This window comes from Sorex araneus, chromosome 1 (assembly GCF_027595985.1).
Source record: "Sorex araneus isolate mSorAra2 chromosome 1, mSorAra2.pri, whole genome shotgun sequence".
Classification (NCBI taxonomy): domain Eukaryota; kingdom Metazoa; phylum Chordata; class Mammalia; order Eulipotyphla; family Soricidae; genus Sorex; species Sorex araneus.
The window spans coordinates 287,905,178-287,931,274 of NC_073302.1; the positions used below are offsets into that span (position 1 = coordinate 287,905,178).

General features: G+C 53.4%; 1 protein-coding gene across 2 annotated transcripts in view; it reads right to left on the reverse strand.

Annotated features, from left to right (window-relative positions):
- ABCC4 (ATP binding cassette subfamily C member 4) overlaps nt 1-26,097 on the reverse strand; it is a 203,686-nt gene that overhangs the window by 18,535 nt on the left and 159,054 nt on the right. For both annotated transcript variants that reach the window (XM_055142190.1, XM_055142185.1), the window contains 7 exons: nt 25,708-25,818; nt 23,941-24,041; nt 22,415-22,606; nt 19,159-19,314; nt 8,737-8,826; nt 2,999-3,171; nt 1,799-1,904 (listed from right to left, as the gene is read on the reverse strand). In XM_055142190.1, coding sequence (XP_054998165.1) covers nt 1,799-1,904; nt 2,999-3,171; nt 8,737-8,826; nt 19,159-19,314; nt 22,415-22,606; nt 23,941-24,041; nt 25,708-25,818 — 929 coding nt within the window. The remainder of the gene's footprint in view (nt 1-1,798; nt 1,905-2,998; nt 3,172-8,736; nt 8,827-19,158; nt 19,315-22,414; nt 22,607-23,940; nt 24,042-25,707; nt 25,819-26,097) is intronic.

Consider the following 26,097-nt stretch of genomic DNA (forward strand, 5'->3'; position numbering starts at 1 on the left):
ACAGAAGTCTAAGCCGAGCACATTAATGGCGCTTAATGAACCAAAACTGGGCAAATCCCTTTGGAGAGCCAACACATAAACAAAGCTATTAATTAGGTCACAGTTGTTTCCCAACAAGGCTTTTGTTTGATTTACTTACAGTAAACAAAACCATATCCATCCGTCTTTGTGCAGAAGTATTCACCAGTGCAACAAAATGTAATTATGACACCTTAAGTGCCGGCAATTACACGACTTTATGATGACAACGGTGTTGGTTCTGCCCTTCATTAGCCTCCCTCCCTTCCCCAGCCACTCCCCGGGCCGGCCGCCCGCGCCCCTGGGAGCAGGAGGCTTCGCAGCTGATTGACTTGTCTTCATAGCCTTAGTGCTTCGGGGACAGCAGCTCAAACCCTGGCTTTCGGGAAACGGAACAGGTATTTCTAAAGCGACTCCCAGCGTGCACCCCCTCCCCCCCTCAACATTGCTTCACCCATCGGAGGCTGGAGAAAGAACATGACTGCCCTGATGTCAGGCAAAACTGAAAGGCAAGCGGGAAAGCAGACGTTCTCCTGGGAGATAGAAGAGAAGGGAAGGCTGGAAACCTGGGGAGGGTGGACGGAGCAGAGAGGGCAACCCCCGCCTTCCGCCCCTCACTCTGGCATGAGCCAGGAGTAACCCCTGAGCATCGCCGGGTGTGACCCAAAAAGAAAAAATAAAAAAAAAAAAAAAGGAAAGAAAAGAAAAGAAATTCCTTGTCCCCATATCCCCGGTCAGTTTGGGCTAACGGCAGGAAGGACGGTGCAGGAGACTGACCGCTGTCCAGTGCACTGCACGCAGCAGATGAGGCACTGACAGACGCTAAGCAAGAGGATGAGGTAAGTCACGTCTCTTGGGACCCGTGAAGTCTGATCCTGTCAGGCCTCCCCAAACCCAGGGAATGCCCCAGACCCCAGCTCGGACCCCGATGTGAGCCCTGGGAGGGTCTCCATCTCCTCGTGAGGGACCCTCGCTGATGACCCCCGTGGACAGCGCCCCCCCAACTGGAGTGGGGCGTGCAAGGGCCGTCGGTCCATGGGGAAACGGAGTTCTTGGTGCACACGGCACCTTCCTGGCGGGGAGGGGAGGAGGTGGACGGGGCGAGGGCTTGGCCTAGAAGCCCCCGGGTGTGGTCTGGGCGAGAAGGGAAGAAGGGGGCAGTGGAGTAGGACAAGCCTCAGAAGGGAAGGAGCCGGCTGACCGCTGCCCACGGCACTGCACACAGCAGATGAAGCATCGCCAGAAACTGAGCAAGAGGGCGAGGGAAAGGAGTTTCTCGAAGTTTTCCTAGGAGCCCTGGTGGATGAGAGCTGGGAGGGGCCAGCGGACCAAGCTGGCCGCACCGTCCTGCCCGAAATTAGCCCAAACCAATCGTCCACTGCTACAGTCGGGGACAGGGAATTTCTTTTCTTTCCATTTTCTTTTTTTTTTTTTTTCGCTTTTTGGGTCACACCTGGCAATGCTCAGGGGTTACTCCTGGCTCATGCAGGATGCTGGGAATCGAACCCAGATCAGCCTCGTGCAAGGCAAACGCCCTACCCGCTGTGCTATTGCTTCGCGCCCCCCCCCCCCCGGAAATTTCTAAGTGGGAGTAAATGCCTAGCTACCACCCTCAACACTACAAGAACAAAAAAAAAAAAATCCCAAGGCTAGTATGACAACATCCACATGGGAACACTCCAAGGCAGAGACTGGATCAGACAGGGACCCCCAATGACACTGAGACGGAACCATCCAGCCCCTGGATGTGGGGGGGAGGGGAGGAGGGTCGGGTCCTCACCATTATCTTGTCGCTGTCGATGATGGTGTTGAGCCTGTGGGCGATCGTCAGCACGGTGCACTGGGCGAATTTCTCGCGGATTTTCTGCTGGATTAACTCATCGGTTCTGGAATCAAAGAAGTTGAACGGAGCTCAGTGAAGGCTGACGTGAGACGTCAGGGGAAGGACTGTAAAAATATTCTCAATCATGTTTTTGGAAACCCAGTATTGGAACACATGCTCTGTGGCCTAAGTATCAAAAAAAAAAAAAAAAAGTGGTTACTTCAAATGGCTCTGACGGCATCAGCCAGCCAGGAGGAGAAGCTTCCAGGGCCAGCGGCAAGTGCAGGGGCCCAAGAAGGACACTGCCAAAGGCACGGGAGCGGCCAGTGATGGAGGCAAAAATAGGATGAGTCGCCGGAGGAGGCAGAGGCCTGAGAAAGGCAAGCGCGCAGGAGAGGGTGCAGGAAAGAGAGCAAAAGACACAGCAAGAGAGATACAGCGGGGCCCGAGCTGGGGGCAGCCGGCAAATATGAATCAGATGGCAACATGCGGTTACCTAATGGGACCCTCAGATCCACGCTTGAAGGACAGGAGAGTAAGAAAGAAAAAAAAAAAACCTAAGGTGGAGTGTTATAGAAGAGTTGGCGGACATATAGACCAAGAGAGGATGCCTTGCCAGCCTTCCTCTGTGTCAATCAGTCATAAAGATGACTTCCCTGCTGCAAACATTCTTGAGAACAAACAAACAAACTAAAAACACAACACCTAGGGGCTGAAGCAATAGCACAGCAGGGAGGGCTTTTGCCTTGCATTCAGCCAACCTGGGTTCCATTCCCAGCATCCCATATGGTCCCCCGAGCACCACCAGGAGTGATTCCTGAGTGCATGAGCCAGAAGTAAGCCCTGAGCATCACTGGGTGTGACCCAAAAAAAAAAAAAACCCCAAAAAAAAACAAAAAACACCTAAAGCAAACACCAAAAACTTGGAAATTTCAAAAAAATTTTCACTAAAAACAATGGAAAATATTCCTCCCTCAAATTGGCTCACAAAGAATCAGGAGTCATTTCAAGGAATTCAGCGTTCTTCAAATGCCTGGGAGCATCATGAGTATCTGTATCAACGGTTTGGGCTACTTCCCGTGTTCCAGAGTTCACGGAAGCATGAAACATTTTCCCCTTTCCACTCAGATTCCAGAGCCCTGGGCCTCCACGCTGTACCTTGGATCCACATTTGCCGTTGCTTCGTCAATAATCAATATTCGGTTTTTCCTGAGAATAGCTCTGGCCAGACACACCAACTGTCTCTGTCCCACACTAAAGTTTGATCCCGATTCTGCTAGCTCAGTGTCCATTTTACCAGGAAGATCTTCGATGGCTTCTTTGAGTTGTACCTGTGGATCGAGAAAGAAGACGTTTTTCTCAGCAACCAACCCCAGGGGAGGAGACGAGTCTCCGGACGCTGAGGCTGAAGTCCCTGGGGGGACATCTGAGGAAATGTAACGTGCAGGGCCGGGGGCGGGGGACAGTCAACTCATGACGCTGACCCAGAAAGAGGGCAGAGGCAGCCCAGAACAGAAACGCTGCCGGGACTGTGTACCGAACCCCAGGCCTGCCAACACTCATTCTTGTCATCGGGAGGCAAAACGTTGCCCAGAGTCAGTCATCTTGTGGAGAGAAAGGTGCCACGGTGTGACATGACATCGCTCTCAAAGGGAAACACAGCGGACCGGAAACATTCTTTCTAGGCTGTTCTCTGAGTGAGCAGGCATGCAGAAGAAGACGTGTGTGGAACAGATAACTGGCTAAAGAAACTTTGGTACATCTACACAATGGAATACTATGCAGCTGTCAGAAAAGATGAAGTCATGAACTTCGCATACAAGTGGACCAACATGGAAAGTATCATGCTAAGTGAAATGAGTCAGAAAGAGAGAGACAGGCATAGAAGAATTGCACTCATCTGCGGAATATAAAACAACAGAATGGAGGCCTAACACCCAAGAATAACAGAATAACAGAATAACAGAGTACCAGATTTGCTCCATGGCTTGGAGACCGGCCTCACATGCTGGGGGAAAGGGCAGCTCAGATAGAGAAGGGAACACCAAGCAAAAATGTGGTGGGAGGGCCCACTCGGGATGGGAGAGGCGTGCATAGAGAAGACTATATAGACCGAACACGTTGGCCACCCAAGACCTCCATTACTAACCACAATGCCCAAAGGGAGAGAGGGAACAGAGGAGAATGCCCTGCCAATAAGGCGGGGTGGGGAGGGGGATGGGGTGGGAGGGGGTGAGAGGGATGATGGGGTCAACAGTGGAGAATGGGTACTGGTGGAGGGATGGATACTCAAGCTGTATATGACTGAAACACAAGCATGAGAGTATGTAAACCTGTATCTGTACCCCCACGGTGATTCATTAATAAAAATAAATAAATTAATTTAAAAAAAAAGAAGACGTGTGTGGAGGCGGGAGCTTTGGATGCAGCAGGGGGGCTGGGTACCTGAAGGGGTGCCTCCGTCAGGGAAAGGAAGATGGCAGCTGCAAAACGCCCAGAATTCCACACGGCCCTGGTACCCACACTTCTGCGTATTTACCCCCTCACCCCCTAACTTACAAAACTAAGAAATTTTAAGAGACTTGCAATAACCGCCCACATTTACTGCTTATTACATGCACGAGCCAAGGACTAGAAACAACTACATTGCAACCAAGGAAGGCTCTGGCGGTTGGATGAAGAAGCAAAGGCCCCTGGGCCCCGAAACAGAGAAACAACTCAGTGAGCAAAGGTGAAATCCACGGGTCAACTTGGAGGACACGAGTCACAGAGATCAGACAGAGAGAGATAAGCACCACGGAATTTCGTGGTAGTATGTATGTCCTGTCGGAGCGAGCACAACCATGGGATTTCATTGATGGTAAAAGGAAAAACCAAAGAAATGGACGGATGAAGTTAAAACAAGATGAAAGTTCCAAAGTCTAAAACCAGAGTTTTGGGTTTTAGGAAAAAAAGAGGGAGAGGGCTGAGCATGGTGGTAGAAGGGGGCGGGCAGAGGTGGGGTGGGGCACAGCTATGTGAGGAAGGGAGAATATGTAGTCCTTTCTGTAGCACTGTATCACTGCCATCCCGTTGATCATCGATTTACTCGAGTGGGCGCCAGTAACATCTCCATTCATCCCAGCCCTGAGATTTTAGCGGCCTCTCCTTACTCGTCCTCCCCAACTATTGGCGGCTTCTTTCAGGGTCAGGGGAATGAGACCCGTTATTGTTACTGTATTTGGAATATCGAATACACCACGGGGAGCTTGCCAGGCTCTTCCGTGATGCAGACCTTTAATGGGAACATAAGTCAGGATGTACAAACACACACTGGAAACTTCTCTCCTATGATTTCAATAAAATGAAAGTTAGGGCCAGGGGGCTAAGCGGCTAAGTCAAAGGGCAAGAGCCCAAGTTCGCATGCAGGAGCACAGGGTCCAATCCCCAGCACCAGGGGGTCCCCTGAGCAATAAGCCCCAGAAGAATCTCCCTGAGCACTGCTGGGGGAGGGGGGCTCAAAAGACAAAAACAGGAAGTCAAATATTCCTTCTGAACATTTAATTCAAAGATACATGTCGGGAACTGGCAGAAAGAAGAGGCAGAGCAAGGCTACTGCGTCCCTTGTAGTCTCAAAGGAATGTTCTGGGCTGAGTGAGATGTTCTCGACCTGGACTAACGGTGGACATCTACACACTTACCCACGCCACACTCACACTTCCAACAGGTGAGGGGTCTGTGATGGATATTAGACTCAGTAAAAGTGGTGAAGAGAAAGCGTCTCAGGGCCTCCCACCCCTGCCCCAGGACATCACCCCTTCCCCTCACTGACAACGGTCATGGCACTATCCCCCTTCTGAATGTCACACTTCCTTTCCCCTCCACGGCACGAGGAGTGAAAACCAGCAGCACTACAAAAAAATAAAAGTGATAGCACAGCGGGTAGGGGGTTTGCCTTGCACGCGGCCGACCCAGATTCATTTCCCAGCATCCCATATGGTCCCCTGAGCACCACCAGGGGTAATTCTTCAGTGCAGAGCCAGGAGTGACCCCTGTGCATCACCAGGTATGACCCAAAAAACAAACAAAAAAGGTGGGCTGGAGCCATAATACAGCAGGCAGGGCTTTTGCTTTGCATGCGCCCGACCCGGGTTCGACCCCCAGCACCCCATCTGGTCTCTCAGCACCGCCAACTGCCAATTCCTGAATGCAAAGCCAGGCGTGAACCCTGAGCATAGCCAGGTGTGGCCCAGACAAACACACAAGTTCAGAATCTGTGTAGGGTTTAAAATCGCTGCCATCATACTGTAAAGACAGTGACGGATCCTAATACTTAGTCGACCTGATCCTTCACTGAAAAACGAATGTCATAAAGAAACTCAAGGGCCAGGGCTGGAGCAATAGTACAGGGGGTAGGACATTTGTCTGCCTTGCATGTGGCAGACCCAGGTTCAAGAGTAAGCCCTGAACACCACTGGGTGTAGCCCAAAAACCAAGAAGGAAGGAAGGAAGGAAAGAAGGAAGGAAGGAAGGAAGGGAGGGAGGGAGGGAGGGAACAGTGGTGATATTCAGATCTGCATTTCTTTTCATTGACAGCTGGCGCTTCCCATCCACAGAGATAGACTTGAGTGCACTGCCCAAAGCAAAGTGCACCATGGGCCTTGAATGGAAGTGACATGAAGGGCTTCGGGGGTGGGAGAGTAGGGTATTTGTGAGAGTGAGATGGCATCCCTCATATTTCCTCCCTCCCTCTCCCTCTCCCTCCCCCCCCTCTCTTTCTTTAAGAATATTTTCAGTGTCAGGGATTGAAGGGCTTGTAGTCCAGCCTCTGAGTTGCATCCCTGGTCTATGCTTTATTTTTGACTTTGGGAGCTACTCCTGGCCATGCTCAGAGACTACTCCTGGCTCTGTGCTCGGGGGTCAGTCCTGGTGGAGTTTGGGGACCGTATGTAGTGCTGGTGGTCTGCCGCATGCAAAGCATCGGTCCCCTCTCTCTCTCCAGGTCTCACTCTCTGTTTCTACAGCCTCAACAATTTCAGAGTTCTGTTTGATCTGGGCTACACCTGGCGATGCTCAGGGCTTCTGGCTCTGTGCTCAGCAAACACTTCTGGCGGGGCTGGGGGGACCGCGTGGGGTACCCGGGATCGAAGCTGGGTTGGCCGCATACAAAGGAAGCACCCGACCCACTGCCCTCTCTTCCAGCCCCACTTTCAGAATTTATAGAGGAGACTCTAAACTTCATTTTAATTTCGGGAAACAGAGTTAAGATCCTATGAAATAAGGGCAAATTATGAACATGACAATTTTTTTTTTTTTTTGCTTTTTGGGTCACACCTGGCGATGCACAGGGGTTCCTCCTGGCTCTGCACTCAGGAATTACTCCTGGTGGTGCTCAGGGGACCCTATGGGATGCTGGGATTCGAACCCGTGTCGTGCGCTCCCTGCTGTGCCATCACTCTAGTCCCTGAACAAGATCGTTCCGGATAAACACCTGTTGCCAAGGAGCACTTTCCCCCCACCAACGAAACACTGTGCTCCAAGCTCGGACTCTCTGCAGATCTGCAAGAGGAATCTCAATCTCGGAAGGGAGCACAAAAATCATTTCCTAGTCATTCCTGTTCTGAGAAAGGCGTGTCTCCCTTTCACCACTCAGTCTGCCCTGTGCACCCCAGACCTCCGGCTCACCCCATCTGTCCCTCTGCGGGGCCACTGTTCCCCCACCTCTTCTTCTGTGGAACTGCACGGCACCAAGGCTCACGCACGGAAGCAAAATCAGAGGTCACCTGTTCTCCAGCGGGGGAAGGGGCAGGGAGTGGGCGGCCGGAGGGACACAAAGTCCCCAGAGCTGTTCAGAAGCACAGGAGGTGTGCGACGGCTTAGCGCAGACATGCCCTGGGAAACCAGAATGACGGGCACAGACGCTGTCGCATTTCCAACTTCGCTTGCTCACGATCCAAAGCCCATCTATAGATTAAAGGCACAGCGCTAAGCTTGGAAGGTGTGTGTAGGAAGTCGTGCTTCCCCCAAATGAACGGAGCGAGCAATTATTCGGTACAAACGGACACGCAGGTGGCGGAGCTACGTCCGACGAAGAACTGGAAATCTCGAGTTTAGCAGTGAAACTCGCTCTCTGCCACCAAGCAGCTTAGAGTCCATTGATGGCTAGAAAAAGGAGCAGGAGTCTAAGAAAGAACCAGGACTAACCACTGGTACCTTGAGTAGTTAAAATCCCGAGGACAAGGAAATTCAAAGGCCTGGTCAAATCAGCAACAGGACACAAGTAATAGAAAATCATCAGAAACACTGTCTGCAGGGAAAGAAAGAAGTAGTCTCCAGGGTTCTGTTCCTTGTCAGCATGAAAATATCAGGCTGGTCCATAAATAATTTTATCACATTCTGACGACATGTAGCTTTCGGAACACTTTCTTATAAAACTCCAAAGCATTTTATGAAGTACGCTCTCATTTATCGTTGGTTAGTGATGAGAGGGGATGACTGTTTCCACTTAGTGATGTTCCCACAGAATGGAACAGTGCCAGCGTCCACTGCAAGGGCAACTAGTCACTCGGTCACGAATGGAATTTGAACCCATAAACAGAACTTCTTGCTTTGGTGCTCTGCCAAGGACAAATCAGATGGCACATCTGTGGCTACTTTAGAAAGGAACCTAAAAACGTGGGGTGGGGGCACTTTGGTTTTCTTCAGCCACGGACACATTTCCGGTGGACCCGGGTTGTAATGTCCTTCTGCACGGGGACCAATCACTTCACCCAGCAGCTGCCCTAATGACCTGCAGCGCTATGGGTGTCTACACATCTATGTCCGAAAGAAGAGAGTCGCACTTCAGAATTACAAAGGTCGACGCACACATATTCTGAGGCAGAGGAGAAAAATCACACGTAAAAAAAAAAAATTACCTCACTTAAGGCATTCCATAGTTCCTCATCTGCATGCTCATTGAAGGGGTCCAGGTTTTTCCTCATTGTCCCAGTGAATAAAACAGGTTCCTAAACATCCCGAGAAAGCACATGTCATTAGCACAACCTCTTTTCATTTCAGGCCAGTGCTCATTTTCCAAATACAGTTAGCTCCCCGCTGCCACCAAAACAAACAAACAAACAAACAAACAAAAGGATGAAATTCATGATAACCACAAATCGAAAGGCATGACACTGGAAATTCTGTAGCCTGAAGCCAAACCCCAAATTACACAGACTAAAGATGCTTTGTCTGCAGGATGTTGAACGAGTAGCCGAGGGTCTAGTAGCCCAGAACAATCTTGGGTCATGATGACCATAAAGATCACGAATAAAATGAACATCCAACAATGGCAAATTCTGGGGAGGGGTGGTGGTGGTGGGGAAGAGAGTTCTGGGGGATGGAACGGGGTCTCTTGTATGCAAAGGACATGCTCTGTCTGGCCAACTGAGTGTTCTCATTCTCTCTCTCTCTCTCTCTCTCTCTCTCTCTGCATCCTACTGAAGGCAACTGAAGTTCTGCTTTTCAGAGGACTAAATCTGGGCTGGAGAGATAGGACAGTGGGTAACGCACTTTGCCTTGCATGTGGCTAACCAGGGTTTGATCCGGGGCATCCCTTATGGTCCCCCAAGCCCACCAAGAGAGATCCCTGAGCACAGAGCTAGGAGCAAACCCTTAGACCCTCAGGGTGCGATCCCCAGAACAAAGAACCAAATTTCCGACCAAAGAACTGGTGGGAATGTCTCCCACGGAGGGTCGCCAGAAGGCCCATCACGGCACTTGGGTTTTTATTTTTAAAACCTGCTTCTTGGCAGTGATCCTGAGATTCTAGCCAGGCACCAGGCAGTTCCTTTCGTTGTCTCTGGCAGGTTCAGCAGTGGGGGGGAGGGCAGGGTGCTCCACTCCGTTGCTGTGCCCGTCTTCTTGAACTCTAACTTACAGGGAGCACTGACCGGGGCTAGGAGCGCAGAGAACCTCCACCCCGGGCAAAGCTTGCGGGGCTCAAGGGGCTGTGAGGGAGCGGAAGGCGTCAGCCCCAAGGCCGACGGGAAATGTGGACCCTCTTCTCTCCTGGTGCTTTCATCTGGGGGGAGGCGTGGCTGGGTCACACCCAGTGGTGCTTGTGGTCTACTCCCTGCTCAGTGCTCAGGCTCATTCCTGGTGGCACATAAGGGGACCACACGGGGGCCTGCTGCAGGTGACACACATGCTCCGGGCCCCGCTGGGCGGATTCTAACAAGAGCCGTTTCTCGGCCCGTCACGGCAGTCATTTCCTGTGCCTGGTTCTTTCTCCCAGAGCCAAATCTCATCTGCTGAAGGTGTCGACGAGGGTCAGGTCAAGTGTCTGCCGGGTGTTCTAGGGGCCGGAGCGATAGTCCAGCGGGTCTTGCATGCAACAGATCCAGGTTCGATCCCTGGCATCCTGTAGAGTCCCCTGAACACTGCCAGGAGTAATATCTGACGGAGTCAGGAGTAAGCCCTGAGGATCACCAGGTGTGGCCCCAAACAAACAATCTAATAAACAAAAACTGTCTAATAAACAAAAAGGGCTCCAAGTCCACTCACTGACCTACAGAAACTCTCTCCCTCCCTCCTGCCTGCCTCCACCACACCTCCTGCTCTTTGCACTGGATGATGCCAACAGACTCTTCTGAGAAGGCGGGGGGCGGGCTGAGGGGGGCCCAACAGGGGCTCTCTTCTGGCTATCCCCCCCGCCCACCATCTACCACCCTGGTCCATGCCTGTTCCCGCCTTTCAATGAGCCGCAGGGAGCACCGTGGGTCCTGCGGACTGTCAGAGGGAGGACCAGCGAGCGTGGGGACTCACACCCCAATCTCTACTTCCAGTCTCGGGGGGCTCTGTGCTGCGGGACGTGGGGAGGGAGACGGGAGCTTGTGGACACTTGCATCACAAGTCGGGGTGAGTGGACAGAAGGCCCAATTCCAGCAGGAACCAAGGCCACTCTTTTTTTTCCTTTTTTTCTTTTTTCTTTCTTTTTTTGGTTTTTGGGTCACACCCAGCGATGCACAGGGGTTACTCCTGGCTCTTCACTCAGGAATTACTCCTGGCGGTGCTCAGGGGACCATATGGGATGCTGGGATTAGAACCCGGGTCGGCCGCATGCAAGGCAAACGCCCTCCCCACTGAGCTATCGCTCCAGCCCCCAAGGCCACTCTATTTCCCCCCGCAAACCAGCAGGCGTGGGGCTCACGGTGTTTAATCTGCTGACGCGAGGCGCTCTTTTTGGGTTCTCCGTGTTTTCCTTTCATCCCCTTGCCAAGTGCGAAACCATTACATTATCTTCAAAAGGCAATAAAAATGCTTACAGTAGACACAGACGGCAAGAGCAGATAAGGGTCAAATTAATTATCATTTCTGATAGATACTATTCAAGCAAGGAAGTTAATACACTCATATATATTAAAATAAAAAATGCCATAAAAGTGTTTGCAGACGGGCTATTTCCGGGCAGCGATTTATGGGAGGATGTACAGCTTCATGTAAATATCCTCTGAAGTTATTAGGCCTCCCTGTATTTTTTTCTGAAGGTGCACAATTAGGTCCCTCTCGCAGGAAGGAGCTGCACGGAGACTCGGGCAGACACATAACTCTTGGTTCACGGCACATTTCAGACGGAGTCTTTCTTTCACACCAATTTTTTCCTCTTTTTTCTGTTTTTAAAGCCACACCCAGCAGAGCTCGGGGCTGACTCCTGGTGGGCTTGGGTTCAAGGCGGCGCTGGGAACTGAACTCAGGTGAGCTGCCTGCAAGGCACCCGCTCGCCTTACCTGGCTGCTCTCTGCTCTCCCGCCTCTCTGGCCCTAAACCTGTTTTTCATCCCTGTTCAAATTTCCTCCCTATCTATATGATTTCTTTTTTTTTTTTTAAATCTCCCAGGGGCATATTCAGGAGTAAGTTTTTCCCCCTTTGTTCCCGACAGGACCCAGCCCAGCTGGGGACGGTGACCCTGAGTGGCTGCTCTGACTCAGGCACTGAGCGGCCGTAAGGCGATCGGGCCTGCTGCAGGAACGCATCTTACTGGGCCTTTTGTGTCCGCCCTGGAAGACAGGCCTCCCATTCTCTCGCAGGGAAACCTTAGCCACTCGCCTTCAGAGGCTTAGACCAACCCGGGCCCGAGACACAAATGGAACAAGTGGTCACAAACAAGCCAGACCCAGCGGCCCACTCCGTCCTGCCCTCCGCATTGGGTCCCAAACCAGGCAGGCCTTCCCCGCCCCCGTTCCCCCCCACCGACATGAGGCCCTAGGTTCACTTCTGCACTAGGATCTTGGGGGGGGCCCCTTCCAGCCTGAAGAATGAGAATCACTTGAACCCCCTGAAATCCCCAGGCCCTCCCCTCTCCAAATCCCGCTGCCTCTCAATGAAGGAACCATCCTCTACATCAGAAGAAAAGAACACATTGTGTGCTCACAATGACAAAAAAAAAAAAAAAAAAAAAAAAGAGCAAAAAGGAATTGAAGTCCTGAAAGTCCTCCTTCTAGACAAGGAGAAGGGAAAAAAGGCAAGAGTTCAGGGGTGCAGCTCCCCACTTTAGTGAACACTTCAGGGCCAGGAACAAAAGCCTGAACTCTCGGCTAGAATCCAGTTGTATTTCTTTACCCGTAACTGCAACCCTCACCTTTTATTCTCTTTTGAGCTTTGTACTCATGCAGAGAAAGAAAAGAAAGAAGAAAGAAAAAGAAAGAAAGAGAAAGAGAGAAAGAAAGAGAGAAAGAAAGAAAGAAAGAAAGAAAGAAAGAAAGAAAGAAAGAAAGAAAGAAAGAAAGAAAGAAAGAAAGAAGAGAAATATGGAAGGAGAAAGTAAGAAATCCAGGTAATTAAAAAAAAAGTGTTAAAGAGACAGATCTGATTAAACTCTTCCCACTGATGGAAGCAAAAAAGAGAGAGAAAGAGAAAAAGAGAGAAGGAAAAGAGAAGGAAAAGAAAGAGAAATAAAGAGAATGAAAGATAAGGAAAAGAGAGAGATAAAGAGAAAAAGGAAAGATGAAAAAAGAAAGAGAGAAGGAAAAAGAGAGAAGGAAAAGAGAAAGAGAATGAGGTAAGGAAAAGAAAGGGAGATAAAGAGAAAAAGAAAGGAAAGATGAAAAAAGAAAGAGAGAAGGAAAGAAATAAAGAGAATAAGAGATAAGGAAAAGAAAAAGAAAGATGAAGAAAGAAAGAAGGAAAGAAAGAAAGAAAGAAAGAAAGAAAGAAAGAAAGAAAGAAAGAAAGAAAGAAAGAAAGAAAGAAGAGAAATATGGAAAGAGAAAGTAAGAAATCCAGGTAATTAAAAAAAAAAGTCTTAAAGAGACAGATCTGATTAAACTCTTCCCACTGATGGAAGCAAAGTCCCAAAGAGCAGAACCTGGTTCCAAAGACTCTTCAGCTTTTCCTACAGGCTTGAGACACACCACCTAGCTTCTGCTTAGATTTAAGACGGGGTTGGGGGCGGGGGAGGGATCAAAACAAAACAGAAATCGATTAAATAAGAAAGCAAAGACTCTGCCCTGGATTCATGGTCTCTGGATTCACAGATTCTGCATTTGCATGGAATCTCTCTGCAGGTCCTGCCCACAAGGCTGGCGGCAGGAGGGGCGCAGAGCCCGTGCAAAGAGGTTTTGAAATCCCTCCTTGCAGATTTCCTCAGATAAGCGCTGCTCCCCAAATCCCACCTCGCCCTGGCCTTCTCCCAGGGTGCCACCTTCCTCTCCCAGCCCCACGCGGGGAAGGGGTGAGGGTGTCTGGGCCCGCACCTGGCCTGCTCAACACATACCCAGGACAGTCTGCAGAACCCGGATCTGCAAGCACCTGAAAGTTAGCGCCCCGCCCTGCCTCTGCTCCTGCAGGCCCCCGGAGTTCCCAGATATACCCCGGCTTCTGCCTTGTGAGCCTGGGCCGTGTTCTGAGGGAGGTGTCCCCTAAGCAGGAGGCCCAAGGCCCCTTCTGGGCCATTTCCAGCTAACAGGGAGCTTCTGGGGCTATACCCGGCAATGCCAGGGCCCGAGGCAGGCAAGGCATGTATGTGCCTTACCCTCGGTCCCATCTCTCTCGTCTCTCCCCCCCCAGTCTTTATCTTTTTTCGGGGAAGGGGTGGGGACACAGCCAGTCGTGCTCAGTACTCACTCCCGGTGGCAGATCACATGCAATAATGGGAAGCAAACTGGGGTCAGCCGCGTGCAAGGCAAGTGCCCAAAGCCCTGTTCTGTCTCCCCAGCGCCCCCCCCCCCATACTGACCTGTGCCGTGCTGGGGTCCCCAGAGCAGGGGTTGAGCTGTGGAGACAGACACCACCACGACAACGTACTGCGGTACACGGTACCCCGCGGGCGCCCGGGAGCCCTAACAACCAGCATGAGGGTCCTGCCTTAGCAGACCCCCCGAAAGCAAGGTCACCGGGGGGCATGGGGTGTGTCCTCGCCGCTGTCCTATGAACAAGGATCTCCAGGGGACCCACCTTGGAGGAGCACGGGCCGGCAGCTGCGTGCTCAGCGGACACGCCCTCCTCTAAACGGTTGTACTGAGTGAGACTTGACAAGTAATTCGGCCTTTTGAGCCCACGAAACTGGCCAAATTAAAAATTTCTTTTTTTAGGAGGGGAGGACAGTTGTGGGGGGGGTCACACCTGGTGGTTGGAGGGTTCAGCAGTGCAGGGGACAAAACCCAGACCCTGAGTCACACATCCCGGGCTCCTGCTTACTGCCACTCATCTCAGATCTTGGAAATCTCTCTTTTTTGTTTTTGCTTTTTTGGGGGACACCCAGCAATGCACAGGGGTTACTCCTGGCTCACACACTCAGGAATTACCCCTGGCGGTGCTCAGGGGACCATATGGGATGCTGGGAATCGAACCCTGGTTGGCTGCATTCAAGGAAAAAGCCCTACCCGCTGTGCTATTGCTCCAGCCCTGGAAATCTCTCTTGATTGGAGGAAACAGGCAGGACGCCTGCTGAGAGAGCATCATCCCTGAAGAGTCACAGCTCTCTGGAGTGGCACCGGTCTAAGTTAGGATCCCACCGCTTTTTTCTTTTTTTTGGGTTTCTTTTCATCTGGATGCCACACCAGCCATGCTCAAGGCTTACTACTGGCTCTGTGCTTAGGGATCCCTGATTCCTGCTCAGCTTAGGGGACCAAATGGAGTCCTGGGGTTCGAACCCGGGTGGCCCAAGTGCAAAACAAACACCCTGCCCACTGGACTGTCTCTCTGGTGCCCGCATTCTGTTGCTCATTGGCTGTCTGACCCAGGGGAAGCTATTCCTCTCTCCAAGCCTCGTTTTCCTGGTGGGGAGAGACGGGGCCAGGTGCCAGGGCAGTTCTGAGCACCCGTGAGCTGCGGGTGTGACGCCAAACTGCTCTAGACGCCTGATGGCAAGAGGCGCCTGCAAGGCCAGAGGTGACCCGTGGCACGCAAGACACATTTTGTGCCTCGTGACCAATGCGTGTCATTTCTAGGAACTAGACAACGTGCAGAGAGAGGGCCGGGGACAGAACAAGCACAGCCTGGCTCTGTGAAATTTGGGACAGAGTGGTGTATCCTGTGAGGGCCACAGGAAAGGTCAAGCGAAGTTCTCACTGTGACCCCTGAAGATTAATTAATCTTTAATTAAAAGATTAAATCTTTTAATCTCTTTTTTTTTCTTTCTTGGCGATGCCCAGCAGTGCTCAAGCCTGGCTCCTCATTCCGATATCACTCCGGGCAGTGCTCGGGGGACCGCAGGGGGTGCCAGGGATTGAACTCGGGTCTGCCACATGCAAGGCGCACACCCTCCCCAGCTGTGCTATCGTTCTGGCCCCCTAAAAGAAACCTTTATAAATTTTTTAAGCATAATTTGTTGTTGTTGTTTTTTCTCTTTTTTTTGTGTGTGACTTTTTGGGTCACACCTGTCGATGCACAGGGGTAACGGCTCTGCACTCAGGAATCACTCTAGGTGGAGCTGAGGGGACCAGAAGGGATGCTGGGGATCGAACCCAGGTTGACCGTGTCCAAGGCAAATAAATGCCCTACCTGCTGTACTACTGCTCCGGCCCCTTTAGCATAATTTCTTTAAAAGTCTTTTTTCTTTCTTTCTTTTTGACTTTTTTGGGTCACACCCGAGGATGCTCAGGGGTTACTCCTGGCTCTGCACTCAGGGATCACTCCTGGCGGTGCTTGGAGACCATGTGGAATGCCAGGGATCGAGCCCACGTCAGCCACATGCTAGGCACACACCCTCCCTGCTGTGCTATCACTCTGTTCCTAGCATAATTTAATTTTTTTTATTTTTATTGAACCACCGTGAGATAGTTACAAGCTTTCATGTTAGGGTTACAATCACACAATGATCAAACACCCATCCGTCCACCAGTGCACATTCCCCCTCACCAATATCCCGGTATACCCCCCCCTTTCCCACCCTCCCCCTGCCTCTATGGCAGACAATATTCCCTAGACTCTCTCTCTACTTTTGGGCATTATGGCTTGCAACACAGACACTGAGAGGCCATCATGCTTGGTCCATTATCTACTTTCAGCACACAGCTCCCATCCCGACTGCATAATTTTTTATGGACACTTTGGAGAGGGGCGGGGCCTTACACAGTGGTGCTCAGGGGCTCCCCCTAGCTTTGTGCTCAGGGGTTCAACCTGGGCCTCCCACGTGCAAACCAAGGGTTTATCCCTCTGAGCCTCTTCCCCCCACCCGCAGGCGATAGGGCATCTGGGGGCCAGGGCCTCAGTCCTTACCGATCACAGTTAGTGTCGAGGGTCTATTCTACCTTTGGGTCACAAACATCCCCCCCGCCCCGCAGCTATACCTGCACAGCACCTCTGCAAGGGAGCAATTCCTCGGCCGGTTCAGGGACCAGGAGGCCGGAGCTTGCAGGCCCCATGTGCTTCACGGGCTCTGACGTGGCAGAGCGGGCGAGAGTCCACGCAACCCAAGTGACCTGGAAAGCTCCCTGGACCACGGCTCGAGGCCCCTGGGCGTGTCCCCCCTCCCCCCACCGTGGGGCTCTCCACACTCTCCCACCCCCCACACGGGCCTCGGGGACGGGCAGGGAGAGGGCGAGAGAGCGGGGCTCCATGTTTACCGTGCGCGTGATCCTTATCTGCCTGGATACAAAGCCCCGCTGTTGAGTAGGCGCGTTCTGGAGTGGGTCCACGCACAGGCTCGGCGGCAGGGTGGGAACCCGTGGAACGGACCCAAAACCCGGGATGTCAAGGGATGTTTAGTCTTTGCTCAGATGTGCTTCCAAGGCACTGCCGGCAGCGCCAAGAAGCGGCTCACGTGGCTTCTGTATTTATAGAGTCTTTTATGTACAGACGCACACGGCCTTTCTCCCTTCAGCTGCATTTCAAGTAGCCCAGGACAGGCTTCGGGGCCCTTTCATCCGGGGGTATGAAAAGGCTTGGCAGCCACTCTCATTATTTCTGCTAACTAACATCCGCTGCTGGCCCATTTCAGAGATGGGTACAACTCCAAAGATAAAAATTGAGGCTTTAAATCCCTCGTTTCCATGGAAATTCCATTCAGGTCTGCATCTAACAGCCAGAGGGCCTCTTGGAAATACAGGAGTTATTATATGTACTGAAAGGGCCTTCCCTGAAAGAATTATCTTGAAAAACATTTTTTTTTAGGGGCTAGAGTGACAGCACGATGGGTAGGGCATTTGTCTTGTACACAGCCAACCCGGGTTCAATTCCCAGCATGCCATATGGTTCCCCAAACACTGCCAGGAGTAATCACTGTACTGAGTGCAATGCCAGAAGCAACCCTGAGAACCGCCAGCTGGACCCCATAAAGCCAAAAAATTTTTTTAATTGCCGTAAAATAAATATTTCATAAAAATATAGCACCTGAGCCTTTGTTTTGCTTAGGGGCCACACTTGGCGGTATTCAGGGTGTACTCCTGGCTCTGTGCTCAGGGACCACTCCCAGAGGAACTTGGAGGATCACAGCCTACGGGCTACCAGGGAATTAAACCTGGGTTGGCTGTGTGCCGAGCAAGGGCCCTGCCTGCCGCACTATCAATCCAGGCCCCAGCCTAAGCCATCTTTTCCCTTTTTATTGGGGGGGTGGGGTGGAGGAGTTGGAGAGGTATAGGGCTGGGAACTGAACCCCAAACTCCACCTGCAAGGCATGAGCTCACCACTGAGTCACATCCCGCTCCCCCGCCGCCCGACATTTCAGTGGTCTAAAAGACACTCACACCGTTTGACAGCCACCACCAGCAGGCACACAACTCCTTTCTCCTTGCCATGGCAAAACTCTGTAGCCATCACCCATTATCTACCTTAATTACTCAGGTTTGATCCCTGGCACCCCATAAAGACCCCAGAGCACCGTGGAAGTAATTCCCGAGTGCAGAGAGAGCCAGGGGTAATCCCTGGGTATCACTGGGTCTGGTCCTCCCTTCAATAAGACCCTCAAGTGTGGCCAGATATAGCCCTGGAGGCCACCCTGGCAGGGCCTAAACTGCATCACATGCTCAGACCCCCGTGCTGACGCACTGCTGGGAGTTGTTTGTGGGGCCCCTGGGCCTCCTGAGCACTGCTTTGGGAGCCCCCCCTTCCTCCAAAGCAGTTCAGTTGAAGTTGTACCCAGGAAGAGACGCTTGGGCTCAACTCCACCGGGTGATGGGTCTGGGGGTGCAAACCCCCTCGGGCCTCCTGGCAGCCCCAGGGGCTGGCGCCCTCCACTGCCTTGAGAGGCAGGAACGGAGCTGTTCTTTCTCTCCCTGCTGGGACATTTCTCTGGAGCACTGACTGCTCCTCCACGACATGATGCGTTCTGCTTCTCTGAGCACCCCCAGCCCCAGGACGGCAGGTGCCTCGCCCGGAGATGCTCCGAACGCGTCCCCAAGGGGGCTTTACTGCCGGCAGCGAAACTCCATCGGGAACACCCTGGAGTCCCGCTTCCCCGAGAAACCACGGCCCAACCACTTTGCTCAGGGATCCCAGAATTCTGCATTCTCAGGGGCCCGCACAGCGACACCGGGGGCCACAGTGCCCAGACCTCTCCCTATGGGAATGATAAAAGCGCTGTCGCCAACTATGAGAGGCCCAGCCTGGTCAGGGATGCAAAATCACACTGACAATATTTATGGGAGGAGAGACCCTCCATGGGGAGAGACCTCCCCCCACCAACAAACACACAACTTTTAGTTCATTAAAGCAAAGAGAAAAAGCATGTGGCCAAACCAGAGTCGATCCCTGGCATCCCCTGTGGTCCCCTGAGCCCCGCTGGGAGTAACTCCCGAGGGCAGAGCCAGGAGGAACCCCTGAGCATCGCCGGGTGTGGCCCCCAAAACCCGAAAGAAAAAGAAGAGCCAATCGAGTGTCAGCGATTCACCCTGGGCGCCCGTGTGCATGGAACACGCGCCCACCTGTGGGATGATGGACATGTTCTTCCGCAAGTCGTGGAGTCCGATTTCCGTGGTCAAGATCTTATCGATCCAAATTTTCCCGTCGGGTTCGGACAGTCTGAAAAGGGCTGAGATGAGGGAGCTTTTCCCAGCGCCTGTTCTCCCCACGATGCCGACCTGTGGAGAGAGGAAGGAGGGATCAAGGCGCAGTGAGGGGCAGGGAAGACGCCGGCTGGGTTAAGACGAAGCCGGGACGTTCTAGAGGAACGACCAGGGGAACCTGCTTCTGTTTCCTTGTCTTATTATTTCACTTACGGCATTGTTCATGACAAGTATGCGGACGAGGTTCCGACACCAAACCTTGAGAAACCTTGACCAGGGTGTCTTCCTCCCACCCCCCACCAGGGAAGGTCACTTCTCTCAGACTCTGTCGCTTTGGGCCATTTATTGATCCGAATCTTCAAGCCCAGCACAGCTCACACAATGGGCCAGGGAGTTCTCTGCTCTGTGTGTGTGTGTGTGTGTGTGTGTGTGTGTGTGTGTGTGTGTGTGTGTGTAAATACGGAGGGGGGAGGGGTGTCCTGTGCACAGTAGGAGGCTCAGCTGTAATCCATGGACTCTACCCTGTGTCTCCCAAAGTGTGACAACCCAAATGTCAGAAATGAACAAAGGCCAGTGGCCCCATTTGGGATTGACTGATTGGCCCGAGTGTGACAAGGCCCCGGTGGATGCGGGAGAGATCAGGATATATCTTGAGCCTTGAGACATTCTTGGATAATGTCCTGAGAGACAAGCAAGTTCATCCAGGGCACTGTTCCCCGAATACAAGTATTCCCTTTCCTCAAGTTTTCCCACATAAGACAAAGTCTTTGGGAGAAAAATCGCAACCACTTCTGAGCGCAAAGTTTCGGGTTTGTTTGGGTCTTGAAACATCTTTACGTTTGTAAAGTGCAGATGCCAGGGTTTTAAGACAGTGATGTTGTGGCCAAAACACTCAGAATGAGAATAACAACAACAACAACAACAGAGGACACACGGAGCATTTGCGACGGAGGAGGGCCTTTCATCTCAACAGTTCAAAAGACATTTTACAAACCAATTAATACCGACAATTGCCCCTCGAGACAGATTTCTGTCAAGTATCATTCTAGTTATTCAAAGCAAAGCAGAAAGAAATGAAGCGCCTTGACAATAAGATCAAAGGATCGATACGGCAGGTACACGCTGGTTAGGAATGAAACTGTGCTGTGAAAACTGGCTTTCTGCCCTGCACACGTAAACCCACACACAGAAACCGGCCCTTCGTAACCCGTGAGTTAAGTACAACACCGGCCTCGAGAGCCGTGTCCTCCTCTCACAGCCTGGCAGGAATGAAGGGGCCGGAGACACGCTTCCCTTCACCTGGAAACTAATCCAGTACATTGGAAACAAAAAAGACACTGGGGCCAGTCGGGCCATTCCTCAGATGCTCTGGGGCTAGTGTGTGAGGAAACAGACATCATGCCAGGGATCGGTCGGGATGGGCTAGATACAAGGCAAGGATCTCTACTACTTCTCCAGCCCCCTCAGACAGAGAAGAACTAAACTTTCGAAGCTTTAATTCTCTGCCATGAACCTGATCTCATCTGACCGCTTCCAAAAGTGGTGAGGCTCAATCTGATCGAAAATGCCCTTCGAGGAAAGAACGGCCTGGCTACACCTGCTAGCAGGGTGACCCCTGGAGGCCGAGGGGGGCGCCTGAGGCCTGAAGGGTGAGCCCTATGTTCATTCCACTGGGGCCGGCCCTGGCTCCTGTGTGTTTCTGGGTGAATCCGTACGCAAATCAACGCACGTCAGGTCACAGGGGGAAACCACACTTGGGAAACCGGGGGTGGTGGTGGTGGTGTGTGTGTCTGTGGTGGGGGGGTCCCCAGAGGTCGGCTCTACTGTAAAGGTCCCACCTGCAAACGGGCCAGGGACAGAGTTGGATAAGCAGCTGGGAAGATGCAGGAGACAGGGAGGGCGGCCATGACTCCAGGATGGCGAACGCCAAGCTGGGGAGATGAGAACCCAGGAGATGTAGCTCTCAGCTGACTCGGTGATGGCAGAGAGAAGCAGGTGCTAGGGAGTGTGTGTGTGTGGGGGGGGGATGAGGGGTGAGGGAGGGTGGTCAGGGTAAGGCGCACATAATATGATGTCACACACAGGACTGGCTCTGGTGACGGTCCAGGCCTGGGTCCGGAGCCCACGGACTGTCTCAACAAGGCAGATCACAAGGAAAGTGAGGAAAGTGGGCAGCCATGCTCCTTGCTTCGTTTCCAAGGAAGAACAACCTAGGGTACCACCATGGACTGTAGTCAATTCACACTTTGGTGCGTGCGGACATGCGTGAGTGTGTGTGTGTGTGTGTGTGTGTGTGTGTGTGTGTGTGTATGTGTCCTGGACAATGCTTTGTGGACAACCATGTACTGTACTGAATCCATTCTTCTATTTAAATGTGTGTGTGTGTGTGTGTATGTGTGTATCCTGGGCAATGCTCTGTGGATCAACCTATACTATATTCAATTCATTCTTGTTGTGCGTGCGTGTGTGTGTGTGTGTGTGTGTGTGTATCCCGGGCAATGCTCTGTAGACCACCCAATACTATATTCAATTTATTCTTGTGTGTGGTATATGTGTGTCTGTGTTTGTCTGTGTGTAACTGTGTGTGCTGGGCAATGCTCTATGGATCACCATATACTATATTCAACTCATTCTTGTGTGTTTGTGTGCCTGTGTGTGTGTGTATGTGTGTGTGTATCCTGGGCAATGAATGCTCTGTGGACCACCCTACACTATATTCAATTCATTCGTGTGTGTGTGTGTGTGTGTGTGTGTGTGTGTGTGTGTGTGTGTGTGTGTGTGTGTGTCCAGGGCAGTGTTCTGGGGGTCAATCCAGGGGATACTCAGCTGAGCTGGAGCGTCCAGGCCTGGGCCCAGTGTGGTGTCGCCCGCCGAACCCGGGGTACCAGGGACTGGTGTCCAGGCTCTGTGGCCACACACGGTGCCCTGACAACCGAGCCATCTCTCTGGCCCACACTGCAGGCCAGGGGCACGTCCGCGGATTGCACTGGGGCCACGAGGAGCTGGAGAAAGAGCTTGGGGCCCGCAGCTCAGCACCACACCCAGCGCCCACCACCCTCTAATCCGACCCGACCCCGAGGAAGCAGACCCGGGCGCGCAGGCGCTGCAGAGACGCCAACTCTCGTGTGCCACCTCCCCAGCCCCCGCCTGGCCCCCTCGGGGCCCCTGCACCCACCTTCTCCCGGGACTTGATGAGGGCGGTGAGGTGTTTCAGCACCACGGGCCCGTCCAGGCTGTAGGTGAAGTTGACGTTGTCGAAGACGATGACCCCCTCCTGGGGCCAGCCGGGCGGGGGGCGCTTCTGGCTTTCCCACGGCGCCTCCTTCTCCAGGTCTGTGTACTCCATCACCCGCTCCACGGAAATCATCTGCAAGACGCGGCCGTGAGCTGGGCGAGGGGACTGGGGAGGAGCGGGGCACGGGAAGGGGCAGGCAAGGCAGCCCGGGTGGGGACCAGCCCAGGGTGACTGACAAACCGCCTCAGGGCCCCCTCCCACCCTGTCCTCGCGGCATGGAGAAGAATGTGAAGGCCAGAGTCACGTGTTCAGCCCCGTCTAAATCATCCGAGGATTCTGCACATGGACGGGACACTTCCGCCCTCCCCCCAAGCCCTCCACGTGTGGCCACAGAAGGACCAAGGACCCTCTGTTCTGGGACTCCCAAGCACACTACATTTGGCCACCAGGGGACCCTCTGTTCGGGGGTGCTACAGAGCGAGGGATGGTAGGCCTCCTGTCAGTCCCCTGTGTACTCTGGGAACGGTCAGTGTGCAGGGGGCAGGGGCCTCATTGGTAACTGGGTTGGGGGGTTCTTCCTGCTTGTTCGTTTGAAGCAGGTTTCCAGAGAGGTGAGCGCGCATGGGGGGGGATTGCAGCGCACAATTCTAAAACTGGGGTAGTCTGAGAACTTCTGCAAGAGGGAGCAATTTGATTTGGGCTGGTGTGTGTGTGTGTGTGTGTGTGTGCGCGAGCGCGCGTGTGCACGCGCATGGGGGGGATTGCAGTGCACAATTCTAAAACTGGGGTAAAGTCTGAGAACTTCTGCAACAGGGAGCAATTTGATTTGGGCTCTTTTTCCCCTCCTCCAGGAAGGAGCTGGGACAAACAGTCAGAGAGGAAATAACCAACCTCTGCCTTGAGCCCACCGAACCGCCCGCTGTCTGGTTCTGTGCTTGGTTCGGCTTTGGGGCCACTGGTTCTGTGCTCCGTGAGGGGGGGGCCTGCGGGGCAGGGGAGGGGGCGAGCCCGGGGCGTCCACCCGTACAGCACATGCGCTGAGCACGCCGTGTGGCCCCCGAACAAACCACCTCCAAACAGCAGCTCTTCTCCGAGCGGCAACGAGTCAGCCACCAAGAACTGCAACAGGGCCGGGCTCCGCAGGATGGGAGCTGCCGCCTCTGCAGGGCCGCGGGCTGCCCTCCTACGGAGCCCGTTCTGACATTTGAAGCCCGAGAGTGAAGGGCACGAAAGCTGCTGACACGGCATCCCCAAGGCAGAGACCAAGATGCGTACACACTTTATTTTACGCTAACTGGAAACAGATGGAGGAAGGGTCGGGGATGCTCTGTTCTCCACGATGCAAAAATAACAGCGTGTGTGTGTGTGTGTGTGTGTGTGTGTTTTAACACAGGAAGAATGGCTTTCATGCTGCTGAGCGGGGACGAAGGAACGGCATAGGGAAACGTGAAAGAGAAAACCATTACCATATTCTCCACCTCGGCGCTCTGCCGGACGCACCACTGGAACATCCCCATGAGCGTCAGGGCGTAGGACAGCGCCAGGCCCACCTGCCCCGCGTCCAAGGCTGGATGAGAACAAGAGGGAGACGGTGAGTGTCACGGGTGATCCCGGCTCCCCTCGCCACCCCGAGATGGTGCAGGAAAGACCCTTGGCCACGGCCGCCAATCAGAGTTCTGGGATCGGCAGAGCACGATCACGTGACCGAAAATCTCACCCCAATGCTCTCAGGTGGGACCGGAGAGCTGCCCGACCTGGGTTCAATCCCTGAAATTGCCTCTGGTTACCCTGAGCACCGCCAAGAGTCATCCAGGAGCACAGAGCTGGGAGTAAGTCCCGAGCACGGCTGGAGGTGGCCCAAAACCCCATGCCACGCGGGATAAACCCAGCAGACACGCGACCACCTGGGCGTTTTGTCTGACCGTCAACGCCCACCAGACAGGCTGCATTCTGTGCGTCTGGTGCGGAGCGTGGAACGTGAAACCTTAGGGAGTCATTCGACCGGCCCAGACCCACCCCCACTCGGGGCTCCCCGAGAGGGTGCGTGGGATGGTGCAGAGGAGAGGACGGCCGCTCGCCACTCAGCTCCCCGTCACTGAGATTTCGAGGAGCGCCACAGAGCACGACCCCTTCTGCTGGCAGAGCGGCTGCTGCCGGGAACCACCGTGGCCACCAGAGCCTCTGAGTCTGTGCCATCTCTCACACCCTCACCCCTGAGTTTGTGCCATCTCTCACACCCTCACCCCTGCACCATCTCTCTGATCTCATCCTGCACCATCTCTCTGACCCTCACCCCTGAACCATCTTTCTGGCCCTCACCCCTGCACCATCTCTCTGACCCTCATCACCCCTGTACCATCTAACCCTCACCCCTGCACAATCTCTCTGATCTCATCCTGCACCATCCAGGCCCTCACCCCTGGAACCATCTCTGATCCTCATCCTCACTGTTGCATCATCTCTCTCACCTTTTCTCCTACACCACCTCTTAGACCCTCACCCCTGCACCATCTCTCTGATCTCACCTTGCACCATCTCTCTGACCCTCACCCCGGAACCATCTTGCTGGCCCTCACCCCTGCACCATCTGTCTGACCCCTTTTTTCCTTTTCAGTGCTCAGTATATAACAGTAAAAATATCTAAAACATACTATTAGCTTGATTTCAGGCACACTGGCAGTGTTCGGGCTGACTCCTGGCTCTGTGCTCAGGGATCACACCTGGCAGGGGTCAGGGGACCAAGCATCTGTGGTACCCATGATGAACCCTGGGTTGACCCCATGCAGGGATTGGACCCGGGCAGCTACGAGTAAGGCAAGAGCCTTACCCGCTGCATAGTCACTCTGCTCTACACACACATACTTTGATTAAGGTAACCCCAAAAGGAGATGTACCCTCATCCCCTTCCCCCCAGGCCTCCGGGTACCGGCCCGGAGCCAGGCCCGCAGCCCGCATGCTCAGAACCAGGAACTGGGTTCTCTTCTCAGCACCACCAGCTACTCCAGAGGCCGAGAACTTGTGCTGGTCTCCGCGTACTTACGTATGGAGAGGCGAAAGGCCACACTCCGGACCCCAGCCCCGTGCCCCTGCCAGCCGGGGACAGCGGGAAAACGCGCTGGACTTGTCGGGACCTCAAGGCTGCGCAAGGTGGCGAGTGTTTAATTTTAAGTCATCTAAGTGGCTGCAGGCGCGTCGCGCTCGTGCCTCAGATAGTTCCCCACATCTGCACTTACTTTGGGCCAGCAGGAGCGCCCCGAAGGCCACCACGATGACAAAGACGGCGCAGATGGCGTCCAGACGCACGGCGAACCAGCGCGACGTCGTGAGAAACAAGAACCACGCTTCTAGGGACAGGAGGTGCCCGTGAGCCCAGCAGGAGGAGCAGGACAATCTCCGGGAGCCGCACGGCGCCGGGGACGGGCAGGGGGCATGGGAGGGGACAGGCAGGTGGGGCCCCCCAGAGAGTGACCGAGAGACAGGGCCAGGCCCTGGGCCTCGCAGAGCTGAGCGTGGGGGTGCAGGGGACCCCAGGAGGAGAAACGGGCTCGTGGCAATGGGGATGGAAACCGGGAGCTTCCTCCCTGCTTCACTGCAGAGGGTAGGACCCCCGCTGAGTTTCTGGA